This window comes from Aedes albopictus, chromosome 3, assembly GCF_035046485.1.
Source record: "Aedes albopictus strain Foshan chromosome 3, AalbF5, whole genome shotgun sequence".
NCBI classification, from domain to species: Eukaryota; Metazoa; Arthropoda; class Insecta; order Diptera; family Culicidae; genus Aedes; species Aedes albopictus.
In genome coordinates, this window is record NC_085138.1 from 116,693,556 (window position 1) to 116,718,252 (window position 24,697).

At 39.9% G+C, this 24,697-nt stretch overlaps 1 protein-coding gene across 1 annotated transcript; it reads right to left on the reverse strand.

The window, feature by feature from the left end:
* Window positions 1–5,943: 5,943 nt before the first annotated feature.
* Window positions 5,944–24,697, reverse strand: LOC109405774 (glucose dehydrogenase [FAD, quinone]-like). The gene is made up of 4 exons (XM_062857071.1): window positions 24,097–24,697; window positions 7,735–8,044; window positions 6,347–7,665; window positions 5,944–6,275 (listed from the first exon to the last, which is right to left on the reverse strand). The coding sequence occupies exons 1-4, from the start codon at window positions 24,118–24,120 to the stop codon at window positions 6,066–6,068; spliced, it is 1,863 nt and encodes a 620-aa protein (XP_062713055.1). The 5' UTR covers window positions 24,121–24,697; the 3' UTR covers window positions 5,944–6,065.

Consider the following 24,697-nt stretch of genomic DNA (forward strand, 5'->3'; position numbering starts at 1 on the left):
CATCAAGGATTAATTTACTTAATAACTTTTTTTTCTAGATTTTTTAGCTAAGTTCTGTAAAAAGCAGTTGAAAGCTAATAGAAAATGGGTCATATTACCGCTCTCATCTTAAAAAAAATATTCATTTTTTTAGAAAATTTGGCAACTTTGGGTTAAGTTTACATACAAAATTTTTTTGAAAAAGTTTCTTTTAAATCATGTTCAAAGTTTCTTTGACTTATTATCTTCTGAATGAAACCTAGGGTTTTGAAATCGGACGCAAATTGGCGGAGATATGGACCTAAAAAAATGACATGTTTTTGAGGGGGTGACCCCAAACTTTTGAACGGGAGTGTATAAGGCCGTACATCATTTTGAGGGGTGACCCCAAACTTTTGGTCGATGACATGAAGAAATAATTTACTTAATAACTTTTTTTTCTAGATTTTTTAGCTAAGTTCTGTAAAAAGCAGTTGAAAGCTAATAGAAAATGGGTTATATTACCGCTCTCATCTTAAAATTTTGTCGACCCAATTTCCAGCGACACTGCCGTTAGTTTATATTCATTTTTTTAGAAAATTTGGCAACTTTGGGTTAAGTTTACAGACGAAATTTTTTAAAAAAGTATCTTTTAAATCGTGTTCAAAGTTTCTTTGATTTATTATCTTTTGAATGAGACCTAGGGTTTTAAAATCGGACGCAAATTGGCGAAGATATGGGCCTAAAAAAATGACATGTTTTTGAGGGGGTGACCCCAAACTTTTGATCGGGAGTGTATGTTACCAACCATTTTTACTTAATGTCGGTAATTTCTTTCTGGCTTGCAGTCTTGTATGTTGGCTCACGAAACAATTATTTTTGCTCCAACGTTTCGATCCCGGTTTGGATCTTCATCAGGGGATAAAAAATTATTCGTCACTGTCCATAAACTTTTAGCCTGTACTGTTGTCTGTGCATGTCGGGAAAAGTCGGTATGGTATTCTAGTACTTCACGTCGATACGCCTCCACTCTACTATGTTTTCACCCACTATTTCACTTAATCACTTCTCACTCGTCAATGTCCACCTATTTCTCTTAATGTCTTGAGTATTGAGAATGAATAAAAGAGTTAATGGGAGGCGATGTTTTGAAAACTAGTCTTTGATCATAAAAATCGTTTTTTTTTATCTCAACTCATTGACATGACAATTATCATAAAATCTTCAATAATAAACACATTATTAATTACCAACAATAAGTCTTCCATTCCTCAGAGATTGAAGAACGTGGATATAATTATTTCACTTTTTTTTTATTTTCCAATAGACTCTTTGATAAAATTTCTAGGCAACCTTTTGAGAAAATTTTTTCTGTTTAATCATAAAAGATAAAGTTCTAGGAAAATAAATCCTTTTTTTTTCAGGTAAAACTTGTCTTTAAATTCGTAAGGATTCAATATCCTTATTTCGTTACATGAATTTTCCTTATCCATAAATTAAGAAACATCCGAATCTAAGCCAAAAAAACACTTTTAGAGCTTCCAAAAACGCGCATTTTTATGCGCTGAGAATATTGCTACGTCATTCCGTTCAAAAGATATTGAAGATTTTCTAGAAAAAATAGGCACTTTTCAAATATTTGAGTTACAAAAATAACACCCCTCTAATTTTTCATATGTTTTATAACAACATTTCTTCTTTTGAATGCGGGCAAAAGATATTTTCTATGTTTGCCCCAATCGGTCATATCACCTTTTAAAAAAATATGATTTTTTTAGAAAAAACACCTGTAACTATTGAACCAAAAGAGATAACGACCATCTCAATGCGTGTTCAAATGCTCTACAAGTGTTTCTTGGGCGACTTTGATGAAAAATCGAAACTGAAAAAGTTAACGCCAAAAAAACGGTTTTTCTTGAACCACCCTAAGCTTATTCAGAAAAAATCTAGATCGGTCTAAAGCTACAAAGCTACATCAAAAAAAGTCTTCAGCAAACTTGCTCAAAATTGGTAGATCTACAACTTTCCCATAAAAAACCCCTGGATTTCCTACAGAAATGCCTTGAGGAAACCCTGTAGAACCTCTTGAAGAAATTCCTGGAGAAATTCCAGAATTTAATCTGGGAGGAATCAATAGCAAAATTTATGAAGAAATCTCCCGAGGAATTCCTAGAAGAAATCCTAGATATATTTCTGGAGGACTCTTTGATGAAATTTCTAGAGAAATTCCTGAAGGAATTCTGGGAAGAATCCCTAGACATTTTTTTGAAGAATTCTCTTTAGGAGTTCCTAGAGAAAATGTTAGTGAAATTTCTGAAGGAAACTTTAAAGGAAATCTTGTAAAAATCCCTGAAAGAATTTTCGAAGGAATTCCAGAAGCAATTTCTGGAGAAATCTCTAGAGAGAACCCTGGAAGAAGCCTGGAGGAACTTCTGAACAAATTCCTGACGTAACCCCTGGAGGAATCCTTGGAGCAATCCCTGGAAGAATTTCTGGAGAAATCTCCAGTGGAATTCTTGAAGATATTTCTGAATAAATCCCTTGAGAAGTTCCCGGAGGATTTCCCGGATGAATCTTTGGTGGAATTTCTGAAGGATCTCCTGCATGAATCTGTGTAAAAATCCATGAAGACATTCTTAGAAAAACTCCTGGAGGAATCCCTGAAGCAATTCGTGAAAAAAATTTCTATTGAATTCCTGAAGCAATCCCTGGGGGAATCTTTGGAGAAGTCCCTGGAGGAATCCCTGAAGCAATTCCTGGAGAATCTCTGGAGGAATTCCTGTAGGAATCCCTGAAAAATTCCTGAAGAATTTCCTGCAAGGATTTCTAAAGTAATCTCTAGAAGATTTCCAGGAGAATTTGGTGTCATAATATCTGAAGGATGTCAAAGAACAATTCCTGGATCAATTCCTGCAGAAGTGGAATTCCTGAAGAAATTTCTGGGGTAATTCCTGGAGAATTTCCTGGAAGATTTCCTGAAGAAATTCCTGGATAAATTTCCGGAAAAAAAATTCGGAAATTCCGAGGAGACCCTGACGAAATTCCTGGATGAAATTCTGGAGGATTGCCCGCATGAATTTCTGGAAGGATCTCGGGAAGAAATCCTAAATTAATCCCAGAAGAATCCCTGGAAGAAGTCCTGGAGGAATTCTTGGAGAAATTCTGAAGGAATCCTTAAAAACATTTGTGGAGAAATCCCTGTAGCAATTCCTGATGAAATCTCTAGAACAATTCCTGAAGAAACTCCAGAAGGAATGCCGAATTCAATTTCAAGAGGAATTCCTAAGGGAATCCCTATACAGTTCCTGGAGGATGTACTGAATCAATTGTTGGAGGAGTTTCTTATCCTATTGTAACTCGCGCGGTCTGCTACCACCACCAGCACTGCGCTGACGCTGTGTAGAAAAATCAATGTGTTGTGCAAAATACAACAGCGCGACTGCTGGAGGGGGAAAGAATACAAGGAGGAATTCCTGGAGGATAACCTATGTGTTTCCAGAAAGAATCACAAAGGGAATTCCTGAGTGAAGCCTTGGAGATATTCTTGGAGGAACCCCTGGATGAATTCCTAGAGGAATCCTTGGAGTATTCCCTGGAAGATATCCCAGAGGAATGCCTGTAGGGGTGAATGCCTAGGGTAAAATCCCTAGAAGAATTCCAGAAGAAATTTCTGTAGGAATCCATGATTATTATTATTATTATAGAGTTTTGGCACTTCTCAGCAAAAATTGCTGCAAAATTTCACCTACCCCGGGCAATCGGATTGCCAAAGGGGATTAGGCTCTGTGGATCTCATTAGCCGGTGCTATGCTTATCCTAATGGGTCTGCTTCGGATTTCATGTGGTGATTCAGGAACCGCCTAACTGTACTACAGGTTCCAAGAATCACCGCTTTCAGGATGCTGTTCAGGTCCTTCTTCAGTTCCAGCTCGTCTAGGGACCTTAGGAGATATTTAGGGACAAATCCGGTTGCCGAGAGGACAACCGGAACTATACGGACGTCCTCCAAGTGCCACATCTGCTTCAACTCCTCCGCTAGGTCGTGGTACTTGGTTATCTTGCCGGAGAACGTTGGTTGGACATTATAGTCTAACGGTACAGCGATGTCGATGAGGGTTACCCGCTTCATCCTTTTGTCGTAAACCACAATGTCGGGCCGGTTGGCACGAATGAGGACATCCGTAATGATCTCGCGATCCCAGTACAGCTTTATGCAACTATTTTCCAGAACCGGGTCCGGCTGGTACTTGTAGTGGGGTACAAATCTGTCGACCAAGTTATGCTTTAAAGCAAGCTGTTGGTGCACAATCTTGGCAACTTCGTTGTGACGATCGAGGTAGGCAGATCCAGCTAACGACATGCTCGATCGTTTTTCCTACTGAATTGCACTTCCTGCAGCGGTCCTCCACGTCTTCGTGCAATATGTACCGCTGATAGCTTCGTCGCAATTACCCGGTCCTGGATGGCTACCATGAAACCTTCTGTTTCTGAGAAGAGGTCACCCCGCACCAGCCACGCGTTCGACGCCGCCTTATCGATGTGCTCGAGCTCCAGTTGATGGGGGTGCGTCCCATGCAACTCCTTCGTCTTCCACGCTACGATCATCTCGTCAACGGTCTTGATGTCGCAGTTCAGCTGGTAATCCTCCTGCGCCAGATGCAGGGCGCTGTAACCGTGGTCCGCTTCACATACAGTGCGATACATTTCATGACGGTTCTGGCTTTCTATGAAATCTGCCCGCAACTGCTGGATCTGGGAGACACATAGTGCCTGGATATTGGTGACGCCTCTTCCTCCTACTGCGCATGGTAGGGTGACTCTTTCGATGGACGACTTTGGATGGCGCATGCGGTGCTTGGTGAACGCCACTCGTACTGCTCGTTCTAACGCCTCGAGGTCAGTCTTGGTCCACTTTACCACCCCAAAGCTGTAGATCAACAGAGGCACAGCAAACGTGTTGATCGCCTTCACCTTGTTGCCGGCTGATAGAAAGCTCCTCAGAACACAGTTGACACGATGCAAGAACTTGTCATGCAGTTCCTTCTTGATCACTGTGTGGCGAATACCTCTCAGTTGCAGGAAGCGGAGGTATTTGTACGCTTCGCCTTCAACCATATTCCGAATCTCCTGTTCGTTGACGCGGAAACAGCTGGCGTCCACTACTTGACCCCGGCGAAGATGGACTGACCGACATTTGTCAATTCCAAACTCCATCCGGATGTCGTTGCTGAACACCGTCACAAGCTGCAACAGTTGATGCAGCCTCTGTACTGATTCCGCAAACAGCTTCAGGTCGTCCATAAAGAAGGTGTGGGTTATTCTTGTACTCCTTCCCCCACTTTTCAGTTGGTAGCCATAGTTGCATTGGTTGAGTGCTCTGCTGAGGGGGTTCATCGCAAGGCAGAACCATAGCGGACTAAAGGTATCGCCTTGAAATATCCCCCTCCTGATGCTGAGAGTTCTGGACCGCAACACAGCTGTTCCGTCGGTAATTTGTAGGGACGTGCTCCACATCCCCATAGCGTGTTGCATCAGCCTGATGACGTTCCCGTCTACCTTGTACAACTGCAGTACCTTAAGAAGGTACGAGTGCGGTACTGAGTCGTACGCCTTCCTGTAGTCGATGTACGCCATGCTCAGGTTCCTCTGCTTTTCGGTGGCTTGACCCACAATGACTGCGTCTGTGATGACCTGGTCTTTGCAGCCTTGCGTGTTTTTGCGACATCCTTTTTGTTCCTCGGTCATCACGTTGTTGGCATCGCAGTGGGCTTGTATCCTCCTTGCTATTACCGACGACAGCACTTATACAGACTTTAAAGGCACGTTATTGGTCTGTACTTTGCTATTTCGGATTATGTAGAGTCTTTTTATATGAGAGTCCCGTAAAGACGGCATCGTTTTGCATGATTGATCCTTTTTATGTACATAAAATATAGCCTTACATTTTTTTGTACCATGTTGACCAAAAATTAAACCAAAAGCAAATAAGTTTCAGCTATTTTGTATTTTCAGCTATTTTAATGACTAGATTTAATAAAAAATGATCACCTGGAATTAAATGACACCCTGTACAATTTGAAAACCCTACACAATCCGGAATTATTCCATCAACTGTTAACATTATTGGACCAATACTTTTTCACCATGTCGGCAGCTTTCTCTCCAATCATGTACACCACTCCATTGGTGTGCGCCGCTGGAAGGAATGGCATTATGGAAGCATCCACAACCCGCAGATTCCGAATGCCGTGAACCTGTAGTTCCGGATTGACAACTGCCTCGGGATCACTGGATGGGCCCATTTTGCACGTACCGGACTAGAATGGAGGGAAATAGTTAAAAGTTTGATTTATTTAAAATAAGCATTATATGAGTAATGATTGATTACCTGATGTTGTATACTAGCTCCAACCTGTTGTAGACAACATTTCCAGTATGCATCACTTCGGAATGTCTCCTTCTCACATCCATAGAAAGGAGTCTTCAAAAGCTTCGCTCCGTACGGAGCAAAACTTTTCGATTCTCCAATTTTCACCGCCAGTTTTATTCCCTCTATCATTGTGGACATATCTTTTGGGTGATCAAAGAAGTTTCCTTCCATATGTGGCCACCGGTACGGGTTTGTGCTCTTCAGATACAACCGGCCTCGGCCTCGAGGCTTCATCAAAACCGGAGCTATTCCAAATGCATGTTGCCCTCTTGCCGAACTGTACGTTCTACTGTAGAATTCTTTTGTCATGCCGAAAGTATGTCGGAGGGATCCGGATTCGTCATTGTTGACGGCACCGGTTCCCAACACTAGTTCCATATCCGGATAGTCAGCCGGCAAGTCGGAGTCTACGGTTTTTACGAATGCAATACCTTCCGCACCTCCGGGAACAGTGAATGGTCCCTTGCGATTGAGCATGTAGTTCAGGACGTGCTCAGGTCGTCTCATATCCTGCTCTCGGATGGTAACAGGTTTGTTGACTGTGAAGACCAACCCGGAAAGTGTTGTATGATCCTGCAGGTTATATCCAACTTTGAGATCTTGGATAACTGGAATGCCAAGCGATTCGAGATGCTCTTTTGGACCTACTCCGGACAGCATGAGAAGCTGAGGCGATGCAATGGCCCCTGCCGAGAGGATCACCTCTTTCGTTACTTTGATTTGGTATCGTTTTTTGTCCTTCGTAAACTCAACTGCGTATGCTGATTTCGTTTGAGGATCAATTAAAATTTTGGTTGCCCAGGATTGCATCGATATGTGTAAATTTGGTCTATCTACAATAGGTCTAAGATATGCCTTTGAGGCACTGCAGCGTTCTCCGTTTTTCATTGTTGCCAATGCTTTGTAGAAACCTAACTGGACCGGCGCTAATGGATCAATTTCCTTGTATCCAAATGACTTTCCAGCTTCAATGTAGCGCCTCAACATGGGAGTTTCAAAGGTACTTTGTTCGATGTGCACGTACCCTTTCGGATTCGATTTACGTCCGTTGATCTTTTCGGCCTTTTCGAAATACTTCACCACATCTTTGTAGCCCCAACCGTAGTTTCCATTCTGTTCCCATTCATCGTAATCTCGTTTGTGTCCTCTTCCATACAAGAGAAAGTTTATGAGACTCGTTCCTCCCAAACCTCTTCCTTTGGGCCAGTAGCAGACGCCTTCTTCCAGACCCTTACAAGCGTTGCGCATTGGAGCCGATCGATAGCCCCAACTAAACTCTGCAAAATCATAACCAATTTAATCTCAATAAAAGTTATCATCCAATCCAAGCATATTCCATCACTTACTAGTAGCGGTCGTCAAACCAGCCGTCAGTGGCACATTGACCACCAAGTTTTCCTCCTTTCCAACCTCCAACAGTAGCACGTTCCAGTTGGGATTTTCGCTGAGGCGGTTGGCCATAGCGGAGCCCCCGGAACCGGCGCCAATGACGATGAAGTCATACTCCTTTCGGAACACGGTGGTGTCTGGGATTCGGGAGGTACGGTTTCCATACAGGAACAGGAAGCTAATGTCGTCGAAAATGTTTTCGAACATCGATTGTGGCGCCACGTGATGGACGGTGAGCAGCACCAGCACTAGTGGTCTTATCGTCATCTGAAATTGAAGAAAGTCGATGTTTACGCAGGGAAACGTGCATTAATTCAAATAATGATCATTTTCAGTCCGTTCCCTCCTGAGAAATCTTACGTTCCATACAAAAAAGTTATACTGGGCTGTTGAACAAAAATATATGGTTTCTCATACTGGAGTGAATGAAACGAAAATTATTTCTTTGCTTTTCCTACACTACCGTCCTAAGCATTATTGTCCCATGTTATATGGGAATCCCATATACCATGGGACAATTATGCGTAGAACAGCAGTACATTACTGTTACAATCGCCCAATAAACTAAAATGCTCAAAAGCCAAGTAGCTGTAGAAGAGTCACTGTTTCATGAATCATGAAGTAATTGCTTACAAGATAACTTCAGACATTACTTCAGGATTTTCTTAGAAATTTCTTCAGGGATTCCTCAAATATTTCTTCTGAATTTGTAATGCAGTTTCTGGGAGAACTTCTGAAAAAAAAAACCCTGAAGGAATTTCTTGACAAATTCTGCAGCTAGACCAGGCAATTAAAAAAAAAAAACATCTTGCGATTTTTTGCAAAAATCACTGAAGGTATTTCTCAAACAATTCTTGGAGAAACCCAGGGAAGAGTTTCCGATGCAATCTCTGTAGAAAGTTAAGAAACATTTCTGATAAATTCATTGGAAGAAATGTAAGAAATTTCTTGATGAAATTCCTAACATTCTTAAACGTCGCTGCAGATAAAAATATCTCCTCAATGGTATCTCTGAAATGATCTCAGCAGGAATTTCTGATAAAAAACTCAGGATTTCCATGCTCAGGAAGCTGGACTCTCACCTGAAGCGTAAACTTGAACCTCTCATTCTATAAACGTATGAGAACACTTCAGGGAACCCCCACATTCGAGTGTAAGGATTTTTAGAAGTTAAGAAATTTTTAGTAAAATCACTGTAGAAATCTTAGGAAGTACTTTTGTATGAATCTCTGGAAGACTAATAGACGAAATCTCAGGGAAATTATTAAAGGGATCCCAAGAGGAATATCCTAAGAATTTTCTGGAGAAACTTCTCGGTAAATCCTTAGTGGAATTCATAGAAAAAAAATATTGAAGAATAAACAGAGATCCTTAAATAAAGCTCTTGGAGTATTTTGTGAAATTATTCTTGGAGAAATCTGTGGCCGAAGTTATTATAAAATCTTGAATACCCAGAGAAACACATAGATAGGTATCTGCAAAAATCCCAAGGAAAAACTTTTCAAATATTCTTAAAGGAAATATTTTAAAATAGATTTCTTAAGGAATTCGTGAAGAAATTATTGGAGTTATTCTCAAAGGAAATGCCGGATAAATTTTAATCGAGAAATATCTGGAGAAATTCTGAAGAAATTTCTGCATTAACTCGCGCAGGAAACTCTGGGGAAATTCCTGTCTGAATCACTGAAAGTAATAGTGTAAGTATCTGGGAAGGAATTTCTGCATGATTTTCTAGATGAATCCCTGATAAAATTTCTCTATACACTCCAGGGGATTTTTTTATGAAATCCCTAGAAAAAAAATCCTAAATCATACCTTAGTGAAAATCCTGAGAAATTCCCGAACGTATTTCTGAAGAAATATCTTTAGAAAATTCCATGGAGAAGTTTCCGATGATGTTTTTTTTTTATCGAATCCCTAAAACAAGGATGGAAACACTCACTTGAAAAGAGTTACACTCACATGTTATATTCGCAACTCTGAAGCATACTATCAAAAGCAGTGTTTTTTATCTAAGGCCTGTTTTATCTAAAAGTTTGCCGAATAAAACAAGGGTTGCACACGTATACCAAAGTCGTGAGGGAGGCATGAAGGCACTTCTTCACGAGGTGATAATGTAAGTTACACTCACGTCATGGAGAGTTGCGTTCAAAGCTATGCACCACTTTGGTATGCATACGAGACCCTTGCTTTATTCGGCAAACTTTTAGTAAAAACAACAAGGTAAAAGTCCTCCATGTCCTGTTTTTTGATAGCATGCTTCTGAGCTTAAAAAAATAGCAAGTGAGTGTAACTCTTTGCAAGTAAGTGTTTCCATCCCTGCCTAGAAGACTTTCTAATGTAATTCCTGGTATATTTTAGAAAGAACCCATAGAAATCTACCTAAAAGAATTCTTGGAGGAGGACTATCTGAAGATAGTCCTAGAGACTTTTCTTAAAGAATCCATGGAAGAAGCCGAAGGAAACCTTGATAGATTTTAAGAGACCGAACTCCTGGAGTAATTTCTGAAGGAATTGTGCACACTGTGCACTGCACAGTATAGGCGAAAAGACTTTTCGGAAGAAGGCGGAATAATTTTGGAAGTAATCCGTGGAACATTTCCTTGGACAAAATTATGGAGGAACTTATAAGATTTTTTATTGAAGGAATCTCCAGGAAAATTTTTGAAAGAATCCCAGGAAAAAAATTTGAAGGAATCTTTGGAAGAATGTCAGAAGGAGTTTGTAGAAGATTTTGTAAAGACATCCTTGGATAAATTTCTGTAGGAACCTTTGATTTTCCTAAAAAATCGTTGATCGCATTTCTGAGGAATCCGTGGGTGTTTTTCTGAAAATATTTTCGTACGGATTCCAGAAAAATCTATGGAGGGTTTTTAAGGAAAACCATAGAAGCTTTTCTAGAGGAATTTTGGAGAAATTTATGGATGATCCTCTAACAAAAATTGCGAAGCAAATTCTAGAAGAAATTCTGAATCGATGTATGGAAGATTTTCTAAAGAACTTTCAAAAGAAATCTATGGAAGATTTTCTGAAAGGAATTCCTGAATGATTTTGTGAAGAAATCCATATAGCAATATTAGAAGGAATCCAGGGAAGGTTTTATTCAAAAGTTCTTGGATTAATTCTGGGTTATCCCTAAAACACTTTGGAAAAAAAAATTAAAGGAAACTCAGATTTTCTTAGGGAAATCTCCGAAGGCATTTATGGCAGAAATTCTTTAAAAATCTTTGGACAATTGTTTGAATCAATCACTGGATCAATTTCTGAAGATATGAAAAGCTAAGCAAGTCCCTGGAGAAAATTTCCGTATGAAACTTTGATAAATTTATTATTGTTGAGGAATTTCAGAAGAAATATGCGTTGCGTTGCGTTGCGTTGCGTGGTAACGGAGTAATTCGTAGATTGCATACTGAAAGTTGTCATGTTTTATCTTTAATACTCTTATTCTAATTGCTTATGGAATGCTATTTGGGAAGGAACAGCTATCCAATCAGAGGTTGAAGTAAAAAAGACATGAGAACTTCCATTGCCGGCCACGCCCATCTTCTCCGTTACGAGGATAGGAAAGGATGTGATGATATGACACCTACTTAAGGTGAGGTCAGCGACTCACCGACGCCCCCATAAGTGTCAAGGAGTTGGATATTTGGAATGGGATGATTGGGGAATCACTATAAGCGAGTGATGCGACAAGGTTCAGATTGTGTAAATCTTGTAAATGTGTTGGTGTGAGTGTGAGTGTTTTAGTATTAAACACCAACGTTGGGAGTGACGTAGCTAAGAGATTTTGTCACTCCATGGGCCGTTTTGCTTCAGGGATGGGGCACAGGCATTTGGACCATGTGTCCTGGCTAACAAGCCTAGGCTTAAGCGCCATTGCTCGCTCTCTGAAACGAGAAGAAACACGTTATGCGGATGGGAGGGGATAATAGGGAAGGGATGCTATCTATTTATCGAGATGCCAGCGACTCACCGACGCCCTCGTAAATAGAAAGAGATAGGATTTTGGTACGGGAATGGTCTGCAATTCAGTATGATCAAGTATGCGACTGGATTAGATGTTGTGTAAATAGATGTAAGCATGAAAAATTTAGCATGAAACGTTCTCACCAAATTAACGCCGTCGTGGTTCCGCTTGAGAAATGAAATTGGTCACATCACAAAAGAAAGACGCATCCGATCCAACCAAAACACGCGCACAGCATCTCCACACCAACAATATCGTAACCACCCAAACCACCACACGTTCTGTCAAAATAATTGACCCAATATTACCGCTTCAATTGTAAGTATTAGTAATAAAGTTTCAAAAATTGAATAAATTATTCTTGTTTGTTAGATTGCATTACTCTGGATTCATATACCCCTTTAACCTTTGCAGTTATCTATCACTCAGGTTCGAACTCAAGACAAATGAAATTATATGAATATGATGCAACAGTTTCAAGAACATGACTGCGACCTCACCAGACAATCCCAAATAATGGCAACCCGTTCCAACAGTGGAACCACTGATAAGCATTCAATAAACTATAAACAATAATAAAACTATTAATTCACAACTAAAATTTTCAATTATCGTATCAGACGGCCATGTTCACTGTACAGTTTTATGCAATTCAAAATTCTAAAGATGTGTTATTGTCGAATTCAAAAACATTGGAAGGAAAATAAAGCGACAATTTGTGGGGAACGTTATAAGGCAAATTTTGAGACCAACTGGTTTTAGAAAACACCCTAGGACGAAGAGATGTTGAGGAATTTCAGAAGAAATATGTGGAAAAACACTTGTAAAATTTTTTGAAGAAATCCCGTGAGGAATTTCTGAAAGAATTCCCGAAAGGGCGAAAAAAAGGAAAACTCACAAAGCATACTTTCTTTTTCGACACATGTAAATGCCACAAAAAATTCTCGTAGACGGTTTCTAATGTTTAAAAGTAGAAATTTCCATCACGTGAGGAGGTATAAAAACTGAAATATATACATGAATTATTACTCTATGTTTGTGAGAGCGCAGAACGATAAGGAAAATGAAATAGGTTATTCAAATATATTCAGGAGGGAAAAATTGAAAAAAAGATTTTCCATTGGGGAAGCTAAAGTTTGGAATATTCACATGGACAATTTTTCGTACGTTCGTAAGTGCGCAAGCATATGGAAAAGTACATGGGAGATTTTCTCATATTCGGAAGAGCGGGAGATAAATATCCGATATCACAGTAATTGTTACATATATGAGGGCGCAAAAACTTGGAAATGATTCAGATAGGTGATTTTCCGTTATCTGACAGAGCACAAGAAAAAAAAATCCAATATCACAAAAAAAAAACTAAAAAGGTCCTTTCCTTGATACAACCATCAAAATACCTTTGAACTTGTAGAATGTGCTCCGAGATTCCTAATTTTCGAACGCTTATTCTGAAAATTCACATTTTTTGAGTTGTGCCTGTTCGCGCACATAAGAGCGTCTGTACTGATTTATCGGTATCTGATTAATCACTGGAGTTCCACAAATGATAATCACTGAATGGTACGCGGTCTGTTTGAATACTTCGTTTATTGGTCGGAATAATCGGGTCTTATTTACACGGTACTAGGTTGGACTGTCTGATTTACTACACAAGTAACTTGTATTTCGAGGACGGAACTATTACAACGGACGCGGGACTTGTAACACGATACGATATGGACGGATACTTCGATACAAAAACTATTTTGATACTCTAATACTAATGAATTGATACTAGGATTGATACTATATTGGACTAGAACATGGCAGTGGATAAATACTGTTTGGCTGACTATTGAACCCTTTGGTGCATTATGTACTGTGTACTGTGTGATGAATGCGCTTATGTACATGATCTATTATTACTGATGGTTACAATTGCTACATTGTTGCATTTTACTGAGAGTACAGACAAACTTCTCTAATGAGGATCAAAACCTAACTTCAAGCCTAAATAGTGCCCCTGTTGCAGGAAACCGACGATGTACGTCATATATGTAGATAAATAAATATAAAAGGAACAATCTCATCAATTTTATAACAGTTTCGTCGTCTATGATGGAAGGCTAGGCGATAGTGTATTCTTGATTTACGGCAAATGGCTGGACTGGAAGTTTCTGCCGAATGCAATCTACAGGGGATAGACAAAATGATCGGGACAGGCAAAATTTGCAAAAAAAATTTAACTAGTTGTAACTTTGCGAAAAGTGCATTACATTTCCACTGTAAGATGATCAACTACTTGTGTATCAATAGTCAAAATTTGAAAAAGATCGGGGAACTCTGTACGAAGTTATAAGGAGTCTACAAAAAGCTATAATTATCCGATAGTCAACTCTACTTTAACTTTAACTTTATAGTTTAACTCTACTTATTTTCAAAAATGCATGAAGTGAGTATGCATAACCTTTTCGTAGCATATTCAGCTGTGAAATGAAGTGGTTAAAATATCAAATTTGTATTAAATGATCTCGTAAATGACAAAAATATGATTCGCATTAGAAACGACATGGGACTGACATGCGAAGAGGGGCAGTGTATATCCTTGTTGTTATTGAACATCTTTAAACTTTAAACTTTGAATATGAATATTTGAGGCTCAAACTTGAAACCGGAAATGCATACGAATACCAGTTTTCAACAACTTTTGAAAAATAAGCCACACACTTATGTTACATCTTCTGATCTCCAGTCTCTGGGCAGTATTCTGCGTTGGTATTTCCCCCAAAACCAGTGCTCAACACCAAGGATTAGGCGCCAGTCATCGCCAGTGCAGTGCATACTAAAGACAATCTTCGGCAGTGTGCAGAATATCATAAACGAGCTACGAGTCCACTGCACTTTGCATTGAATTCAATATTTTAAAAGTTGTCAATGCCACAATTTGCATAAAATTGATGTTTGAAATTATTGATCGAGGTTTTGCGGTATCACAGGTCGTGAATTTTTGCTCATGTCAAATGTTCTTGTGAAAGTCGCAAACATTGCATTGCTCTGGGTATACTGTAAATAGGGGTCGTACACAAATTACGTCACGCTTTTAGGGGTGAGGGGGGTTTTACAGAGCGTGACGACCCTTACAAAAAATATTGAGATCTCATACAAAAAGTGTGACATAGGGGAAAGGGGGGCTTGAAAAAGGTCGATTTTTGCGTGACATAATTTGTGTATCACCCCATACTGTAGGAGACTACTTTTTAAGGATAAGCGAAATTCGTCGTTCTATGCGTTTCTTTCTTCCTCAATGTTACAATGTGTACAATGTGTCAAATGTTCGTATTTGACATCGATTGCAATATTTATACATTTCCATAGTATGTACTACCGTCTTACCCCGCTGGTTCGACACGTTTTAATACGACACTTTTTAATTCGTACCCCGCTTATTCGACACATGTCGAATATAAAAGTGTTCAAATGTCACAGGGATGTACACTGTAAATGCAAAACAGTTTGATGTTGCGCTTATACTCGCACCCGCAGCAGCTCCTCTTGCAGCCGCTAATTCCGAAAGTTCTGAGTTATTGCTATTCGACACCCAAACCGCCAGAAGACCAACCGGAATGAACTGAGGATGGCAATAACCGTAGAAAGAACGAGCTTTTCATTCGCACCACCGCAATATCTGTTGAAATTATGTTTATATATAACAAATCCGGAAATCAAAACAAAAACAAAAATAAAGTTGCCAAATTTCAATGATAGTGTAGGGTGACCAGTTTGTCGAATTAAAAGTTTACCCCGGTTATTCGACAACAGTTGGTGTCGTATTAGCGGGGTAATACGGTAATATAATAATTATCAAAAGCATGTACTCCAACATGTGTAGCTCAAACTTGATATGCGCTGCCAGTCATTAGATCCTAGCATCAACTTGCAGTACATGGAAAAGGAACCATTTTAAAGCCCAATCATGTATCAAACTTTAATGTTTAATGTATTCAACCTTTTCCAAGTGGCGTCGGCTACGCAAGCAACATCTCAGCATGATCCACCAAGGGCTCGACGTATTACCCATATTAACACCGAAGCTACATCATTGCAGCAGATAGAAACAGCCACCCGTAGCATGTAATCGAACAGAGCCCTGAGGGACCTAGGCGAGGGTCGATCGGATATCAGCTGAGATGCTTAAAGCTGACCCTGTAGTATCTGCACAACAGCTGCATCAATTATTCTGCAACGCATCGTATGGGAAAACCCGGCATTTCCGGCGGACTGAATGCAAGGCGTCTAAGTAAAGGTGCCCAAAAAGGGTGACCTGACAGTATGCGATAATTGGCGGGGTATCATGTTGCTGTGCATCGGAGGGCTTTGACTCTGCAAAGTGATCCTTAACCGGATACAGAAGAAGATTGACGCAACTCTCCGGCGGCAGCAAACAGGATTCTGTGCCGGACGATCCTGTGTGAACCATATTGTCACGCCCCTGGTCTCTCTACCTGATGTTCATTGATTACGAAAAAGCTTACTTCCGAACTATGACAAATTGTGGGAAGCCCTCAGGCGTAAAGGTGTGCCTGAGAAAATCATCGGCCTCATTGAAGCATAGTACAGGGCATTTTCGTGCAGAACGGTGTCTTGTCTGATCCCACCCGGGTTGTTGCTGGAATGAGGCAAGGAAGTATATTATCACCGCAACTGTTCCTCATCGTAATCGTAATGAGATTTTGGTAGGTGCGATTGATCGTGAACTGGATCGTGGGTTGCTGAGGCAGCCCATTACCATGGAGCACCTAAATGACTTTGAACTGGCTGATGATGTTGCTCTTCTAGCTCAACGGCGCAATGATATGCAGAGTAAGCTCGATGATCATGCCGATCGCTCCTCGGTGGCAGGTCTTAGCATCAACGTCAACAAGACCAAATCGTTGGATGAAAACACGGCCAACCCTTCCAGCTTCACGGTAGCTGGGCAAACAGTATAGATAATGTTGACCTGGAGGCTCATGGCGGCGCAGCCGCAACAACGAAATCAAACAAGTCAACAGAAATTTAACCTGGACAGGACACAGGTCAATGTGAAGGCGGGAAACAGCCCAGGTTGGAGATCTTTCAATTCGGCCCTTTGCACCATCGTGAGTGCTCAGTAGACCTGTTCACTTTGAAACTTTTTTCTCCGATTCTCCGTGACACATCAAATTATCAATCCACATGCAAAAACAAGTCTTCAGTCCAAAATTGAGCCAAATTGATAAAGATTTAAAGGTGTATCAAATCGATTTTGTGTTTTTTTTAACCGTTTTCACAGTAATTTACTCATAAATCCAGAAAATTGCTCCGAAAGGGTGCCGAAAATACCGTTAGGATATAGTTAGTACAATACTCTACAACTTTGCCGAAGATACTACGGTGTTTAAATTGCTTATTTCGAAGCTATTGAATAATTTTAGTTGAAAAATCACGAAAAAACACGATATTTTTACGATTTTACATATAAATGTCATGTAATTTTACATTATTTCACGTGACTAAATTAATTAGCTATTTCTCCTTTGTGTAACGAACATTTCGTCCATACATCGTTTTTGTGTTGGAATTCGTTTTCAATGACTAATTATCAAAAGTATGTCACGTTGATACTAAAAATCGCGTAGAGTTGCCAGCACGAATTAAAACAAAGTTACCCATGATTAAGACGTCATGCCATCGTATTCTAATGTCTTTCGATTCAAGTATCAGAAATGGTGCAGATGATAAGGCCCAAGCCTGCGGATCAGAAGGTCCCAGGTTCAAGCTCAAATGCATAATAAACTTTTCTTTCTTTCTTTGTAGCAGTTAGGTTGATGAATCAGCCATGAACCATGGTCCATGACTTACACGCAATCTCCCAAATAATGATGGTCGGGACCTGCCAATTAAGCCCATTCCAGGACTAGCTAGATATTTAGTTTACTTGTTGACAAGAAATCGTGTCGACGAGATCAGCTGGACGAAATATTGGACATCTGTTTGATACCGATTAATTGGGCTAAAACAATTCAATACGATGATGGAACTGCTTCTGGATCCAACATTAGACAACTGTGGGTGGAGCTTACTTGTTATCTATCTACCCACAAATCAGCACAACTACACGATGAAGGGAAACTTCATTCTTACTATGCACTCTACGGTTTCGAAACTATGCTATGATGCCAAATTGCAATGAGATGCAGAGTGTAGTCTCATTAACTTATAGCTGGATCGAGACGCAAAAAATCCTATTCCAGGGCTCGAACCTTGAATCTTCGAATCGGCAGTCTCATGCTCAACCATCTACACCAAATTGAAACTGATGCAGATGCGACAAAGAAATGTAATGACGTTTTAATCATGGGTAACTTTGTTTAATTTTGTGCTGGCAACTCTATGCGATTTAAAGTATCAACGTGACATACTTTTGATAATTAGTCAATGAAAACGAGTTCCTACACTAAAATGATGTATGGACGAAATGTTCGTAACACATAAAAGCAATAGCTGATTAATTTAGTCACTTAAAACAATGTAAATTTACATGACTTTTACATGAAAAACCGTAGAAATATTGTATTTTTTCGCGATTTTTTAACGAAAATTGTTGAATATCTTTGAAATAAGCAATTTAAACACCGTAGTGTCTTCGGCAAAGTTGTAGAGTATTGATCCAACTATATTTTAACGGTGTTTTCTGTACCTTTTCGGTGCAATTTTCTGGATATTGGAGTACATTTTCGTGAAAATGCTCGAAAAAACACTAAATCGATTTGATACACCTCTAAACCTTTATCAATTTGGCTCAATTTTGGACTGAAGACTTGTTTTTGCATGTGGATTGATAATTTGATGTGACACGGGTAGGTCAAAAAAAGTGAACAGGTCTAGTGCTCAGGATTGAAAGTAGTAAGTAGTAATTCCTCTGGAGTTGCTTCTGGAAATCCTCCATGAGTTCCTCCAGGGAGCCCTCCTGGTTCTTCTTCTTCTAGGCGAAACGTCCCCACTGAGACAAAGCCTGCTTCTTAGTTTAGTGTTCTATGAGAACTTACACAATGGGGCACGTTCGGTGTTGTACTAGATTTGTAGTAATGAGCTGAATTTTTGTGTGGTGAGAAGGTCAATTCTCCGTTTCTGCAATGAAATAGTGCGAAAAGCGTGGGTATTATTATCCCTTGCCTAATTTGATGCTGTTTGAGCAAAACTTTGGGTAACTATGTTGTTTATGTTGCAAGAAATGGAGAAAACAACAACACTGTTGCCCAAAGTTTTGCTCAAACAGCATCAAATTAGGCAAGGAATAATAATGTTTGTTTGTTTTATTAACGACCTTTTAACTCAAGTGAGTCATTCAGGTCGAGGAATAATAATACCCACGCTATTTGCACCATTTCATTACAGAAACGGAGAAATGACCTTCTCACCATACAAAAATTCAGCTCATTACTACAAATCTAGTACTACACCGATCTGTCCTATTTAACTGAAAGCGTTCATTGCCAGATGCACATTTTGTATATGTCTATTGTGTAGCAAGCACGAAGATACTCTATACTCAAGGAAGTCAAGGATTTTATAAATGAAAAGTTTCTGGATTAACCGGGAATCAAACCCGTCATACCCAACATGGTCATACTGAATACTCATGCATAAACAGCTGTGGCTATATGTTTCTTTTAGAAACCTTCCAGGAGTTATTTTTGGGAATCCTCCAGGAGTTCCTTGAGATAATTTTTCACACTAGGAACCCTGCAGGAGTTCTTTTAAGAAATCCCCCAAGAGTTCATTCTTTGTGGGTAACCTTCAGGATTGATGGGATTCCTTAAGAAGTATGTTTTCGAAATACTTAGATTCCTTAGATTGTGCGGGAATCCCTAGATCGAAGCAGTTCAGTGCGATTCGTGGTAGTAATGCTAGGCAGTGGCATAGAAGCCATTTCTGTCTGCGTCGATTATGAGTACATGATCACTGGACACAGGGATGGATATTTATCGGTGAGTTCGTTCCATATTAAAACGAATCTATGACAAAAGGTCGAAAGACATAAGGTCGATGGACAAAAGGTCGAATGGACAAAAGGTCGAATGGACAAAAGGTCGAATGGACAAAAGGTCGAATGGACAAAAGGTCGAATGGACAAAAGGTCGAATGGGACAAAAGGTCGAATGGACAAAAGTTAGGGGGGGGGGGTCTGAGATGGCCAAAGTTTGGTCTACGTGGTTTATGAACAGCCCCTTAGAGTGCTGCGTGAGAGCAATGAGAGCCCGCAGGTCATAATCCCAGTGCGCATTTTCTGCGCGCACGCAGAAAAAACAGAACTCAGTGCACACGCAGTGTGTTTAAAGGGGTCAGTGTTGTTTGAGCATCAAACAAATCCTTGATATTAGAGACAAGCAGACGTCTTAAGCTGGTCAAGGACTTACAGTTGATGAATATTTTGAATCCAAATTCCACCAACAGGTGGTGCTAGTCAGCTAACAAATTTTGTTTTTCATATGTATCAGGAAAATTTGCAAAACATTGCAACTAGCGCCACCTAGCTGCAGAAACTCGAACCAAACGATAATTATCCTGAAAGCCCTTGATCTACCAAACAACTTTGCCGAAGACACCATCTTTCTAAAGAACCAGAATGTTGAGATATGTGAAATGTAAAATTTGTACGCTATTTAGCGCCGCCTAGCGGTGAAATCACAAATCACACGGCCCATATTTTGAAAGCCCTTGACCAGCTGAACAACTTTGCCGAAGAAACCAACTCTCTAAGTAATCAGGTTCCTGAGATATATAGGATGGAAATTTTGTCAGTGTTGCATCTGCTTGTCTAAGATATCACATAAATCACAGACAAGTAGATGTGGCACTAGCGAAATTTCAATCTCATATATCTCATGATCCTGATTACTTAGAGAGTTGGTGTCTTCGGCAAAGTTGTTTGGCTGGTCAAGGGCTAACCGATAATAAGAATTAAGATTCAAAATTCTACCACTAGGCGGCGCTAGAGAGCAAACAAATTTTAAATTTCGCATATCTCAGCATCCTCATTTTGTAGAAAGATGGTGTCTTCGGCAATATGGTTTGGTAGATCAAGGGCTTTCAGAATAATTACCGTTTGGTTCAAGTTTCAACAGCTACTCGGCGCTAGTTGCATTTTTTTGGCGAATTTTCCTGATATTTATGAAAAACAAAATTTTTCTTGCTCTCTAGCACCGCCTAGCGGCGGAATTTTGAATCTTAAATCTTATTATCGGTTAGTCCTTGACCAGTCAAACAACTTTGCCGAAGACACAATCTTTCTAAGTAATCAGGATCATGAGATCTATGAAATTGAAATTTCGTTAGTGTCACATCTATTTGTCTGTGATTTATGTGATATCTTAGACAAGCAAGTACTTTTATACTCCTGTGGTACACACAGTATTGCACTGGAAGCAAGACTGAGTGCGCTCTCAACACGAATATGTGTGTGCACATTTTCTGCGCGCACAAAATGTGCACGCAGAAACTGAAAAAAAAAACATGTTTGTGCTAACATTTGTTTGAGCACTCATTTTGAGGGTGAGCGGGTGGTTTGTGTGTGAAAAAAGTTGCGTAGTTCACCCTCGCTCTCGTTGAAAGTCGTGTGTAGAGTGTATGATTTCTCTTCACACGTTTCGCACTGAGGAGCATGCCATCTCTGATTCCTTGAAAGAACAGCCTATGGGTTGAAGAAGGATGAATCATAGATCGGAATATTCTCATTTGAAATTCCAATCATTAATGCTATTAAATAAAGTCAAGCAGTCTATAAATTAGAAAAGGAAAAATCTCTGGGTATTATAGGGGTGATCCATGAAGTACGTCACGATTATAGGGGGAGGGTGGTTTGCAAAAGTGTAACAAGCAATATAGTTAGTCCTATACAGGGAGAGGGGGATCGAAAATTCTCAATTTTTGGCGTAACGCCTGTATGAGCAAACAAAATGATTTTTTTTCTTATACAGTATAATTATAAGGATCCACCTATCTATCCAAGAGGGGATGATCACTAAGCACAAGTAGTTAATGAATGTTTCTGCAGTACAGTTAGAAAGAACAGATATTGAAAAGAAGAAGGCAAAATTACTGATTGAAAAATAAGTCCCTAAGGAGTCAATAATTATTTCACTAACAAAAGTTAAAAGAACAGCCTATCAATTTAAGAAGGAAAAATTCCTGAACAAAAACCAAACTAAATTGCCATCAAATAATTACTCTATTAACAGAACTTGAAAGAACAGCCTACAAACAAAAGAAGGAAAAATTTCCTATGGAAATGTTAGTGACTGAAATGCATATGATTTCTATAACAGCACTACAATGTTTCTTTCAATGAGCGGCAACAAAGACTTCTCAAAAATGTTTGTCTTATAAGCGAGAAATACCAGCTGGTAAATTGGTCTACTAAAATTCGACCTTTTGTCCCATTCGACCTTTTGTCCCTTCAACCTGATGTCCATTCGACCTTTTGTCCATTCGACCTTTTGTCCATTCGACCTTTTGTCCATTCGACCTTTTGTCCATTCGACCTTTTGTCCTTCGACCATTTGTCCTTCGACCTTCTGTCCCAAAGCCAGCGTGGGTAGATCACCTTTTTGGGTTGCGTTGCGGAGAAAGATCTACCAAACCAAACCCTAGTCCTAACTGCTTCCAACTATGGAGTAGCCTATTTCAGTAATTCAAGGAAAAACATTGGTCCTTATAGGTCCTTATTACATTTCATGCCTTGGTAAAAGTGATAGGTCTCAGTTTGGTTCAGGCCGAGATGGATCTTGCACTAAGGAAAAAATGGATTAGTAATCCTAATCTTTTATTCGGTATTCTTTGGTTTGAGGCAGTAGGGACTAGGGTTCCAATGTGATCAATATCGGTATCATTTCTTGACTTATTCGTTAAGGGATCCGATTTTGACTGAAAAAGGACCGTGTTAAAAGCGGAACCTATCAATCAGAATCCTTCCTTGCGATTATGTTGAAAATGACTACTGTAACAAAACCGAATACTTTATAACTTCTCAATGATGATAAAGTAATACCAGTGCTGCGAAGTGTCAGTATCAACCGATATTTAAAGCTGAAATTGAGATAGGTAACCACTCATTTTTCCATTTACCATCGGAATATCAATTGACTTGCCTTTGATCATTCAATTGACATCAGCTCCAGCCTCAGTCAAGGCACATATCATTCAATTGAGCCCCAGCTAGGAAGCATAAATGTGGGGTGTTGTAGGTTCAAAGCTTTTACCATCGTTGATGACGTCAAACCCGACATCAACCTATCATTCACCTATTTTTATTTTGGCCACCAAACCCAACTTAGACCCAATAGTTGATCGATGTTGGTCCAACAATGGCCCAACATTCGATAAAAATTGACCCGACTTTGACCCGACATTCGAAACTTTTTCAGTCTAGCGGAATTTTGCGGGGTTTTTCGTGTTTCGTGCCAAGCTACTCATTCGAGTGACAATTTATTCAATTGACAAGGATTCGCTTCTCATTTGATAGGTGCTCTGATTGAATGAAATCGTTTTGAGCATAACTAGAAGGAAAAATGACTGAACAGATTTGTTAGTTAGTATTCAAATGAATGAATTGAATTTTTGCAACACTGTGTAATACGACTTGCACTATACAAAGGACACGGGGTACACCACAATAGATCAAATATTGGTCGCAGTGGTTATGTCCCGAACAGAGAAAAAAAAACACATAGTTTTAGATTCTTCACGCCGAATGTCGGCACAAGTGCCCAAGACACTTTTTTGGTAGTCATATTTTAATGCTCTCATTTTTGCATTCACAACACATTTTGAATGGTTCGTCATCTTCGGTGTCGACATGTGCAATATTTTAATCAAAATGAAAACTCCGAATAGCACACATATTCTACAACAGTACATGCAACTTTTGTCTGACTGAATTTGATAAGAGTTGCATATTTAAAAAAAATCAGTAGAACCCGTGGGAAAATTGAATTGAAATAAAGATTTCAAGCATTATTTTCACTTTGCTCATTCTAATCACATTGATTCCACACTGCGTCTCGACACGTACATAAGACTGCCTCAATGTTTATCTAAAAACTGCACACTTATTCTCGTTACTCATTCCAATCACAATGCAGTCCATACCCGAGACATCATGCCGATAGGTACGGATTCTTCGCATTCGCTGAGAATAAAGAGACACAACTCGAGCACGTCCGAGCCGATCGATCGGTGGCCGGTGTGATTAATTGCGTTCCATCAATTTTGTTTGCCATATGATTTGAATACGAGGGTAGTTCACGTTCCTCCTCGGAGGCGGGTTCCCATTGAACTTGAATATACGTACTGTAATTATGCGATTGCGTAACATTATCCTCGCCAGAAACACATGTCACTCTGGTCCAAACTGGTCACGAACTAGACTACGCGCGCCCGTGCTACTGGTGCCAAAATCACTGATCGCCGAGCAGCAACAAATCACGGTCGCACTTTAGCTTAGTATCCTTCTAGTCGCGGCGCTGTTTCACTAACGACTGCCTACCATAGTGGTAATCTGCGTTGCACTACGGCTGGGGATCGCATCGCACTATGTGAGGAGAACCTGGTCGATGCGACATACATAAAGCCACTTCCACTTTGCCGGTTCGATTACCGGTGGTGGTCGTTGGCATCCGTGGCGATTTGTTTCATGTTTAGTCGCATGATCGGTCCCATTTGCGGCTCTTGTTGAGCCTTTCAGCAGCACGGCCTTTCGGGGTGGGAGCGTCGTTCACTGGTTCTGAAGCACCGTAGTGTGGGGTGTAAGTTGATCAGCATAGTATCTATGTAGTTTCAAATTTGGTTCGATTGGCATATTTTTTCATTTGAATTGTAATGTATGTACATAAATGGGACCATGTAACCGACGTGGTGAACGCATGAGACTTCAACAAGACCACTGACACCTT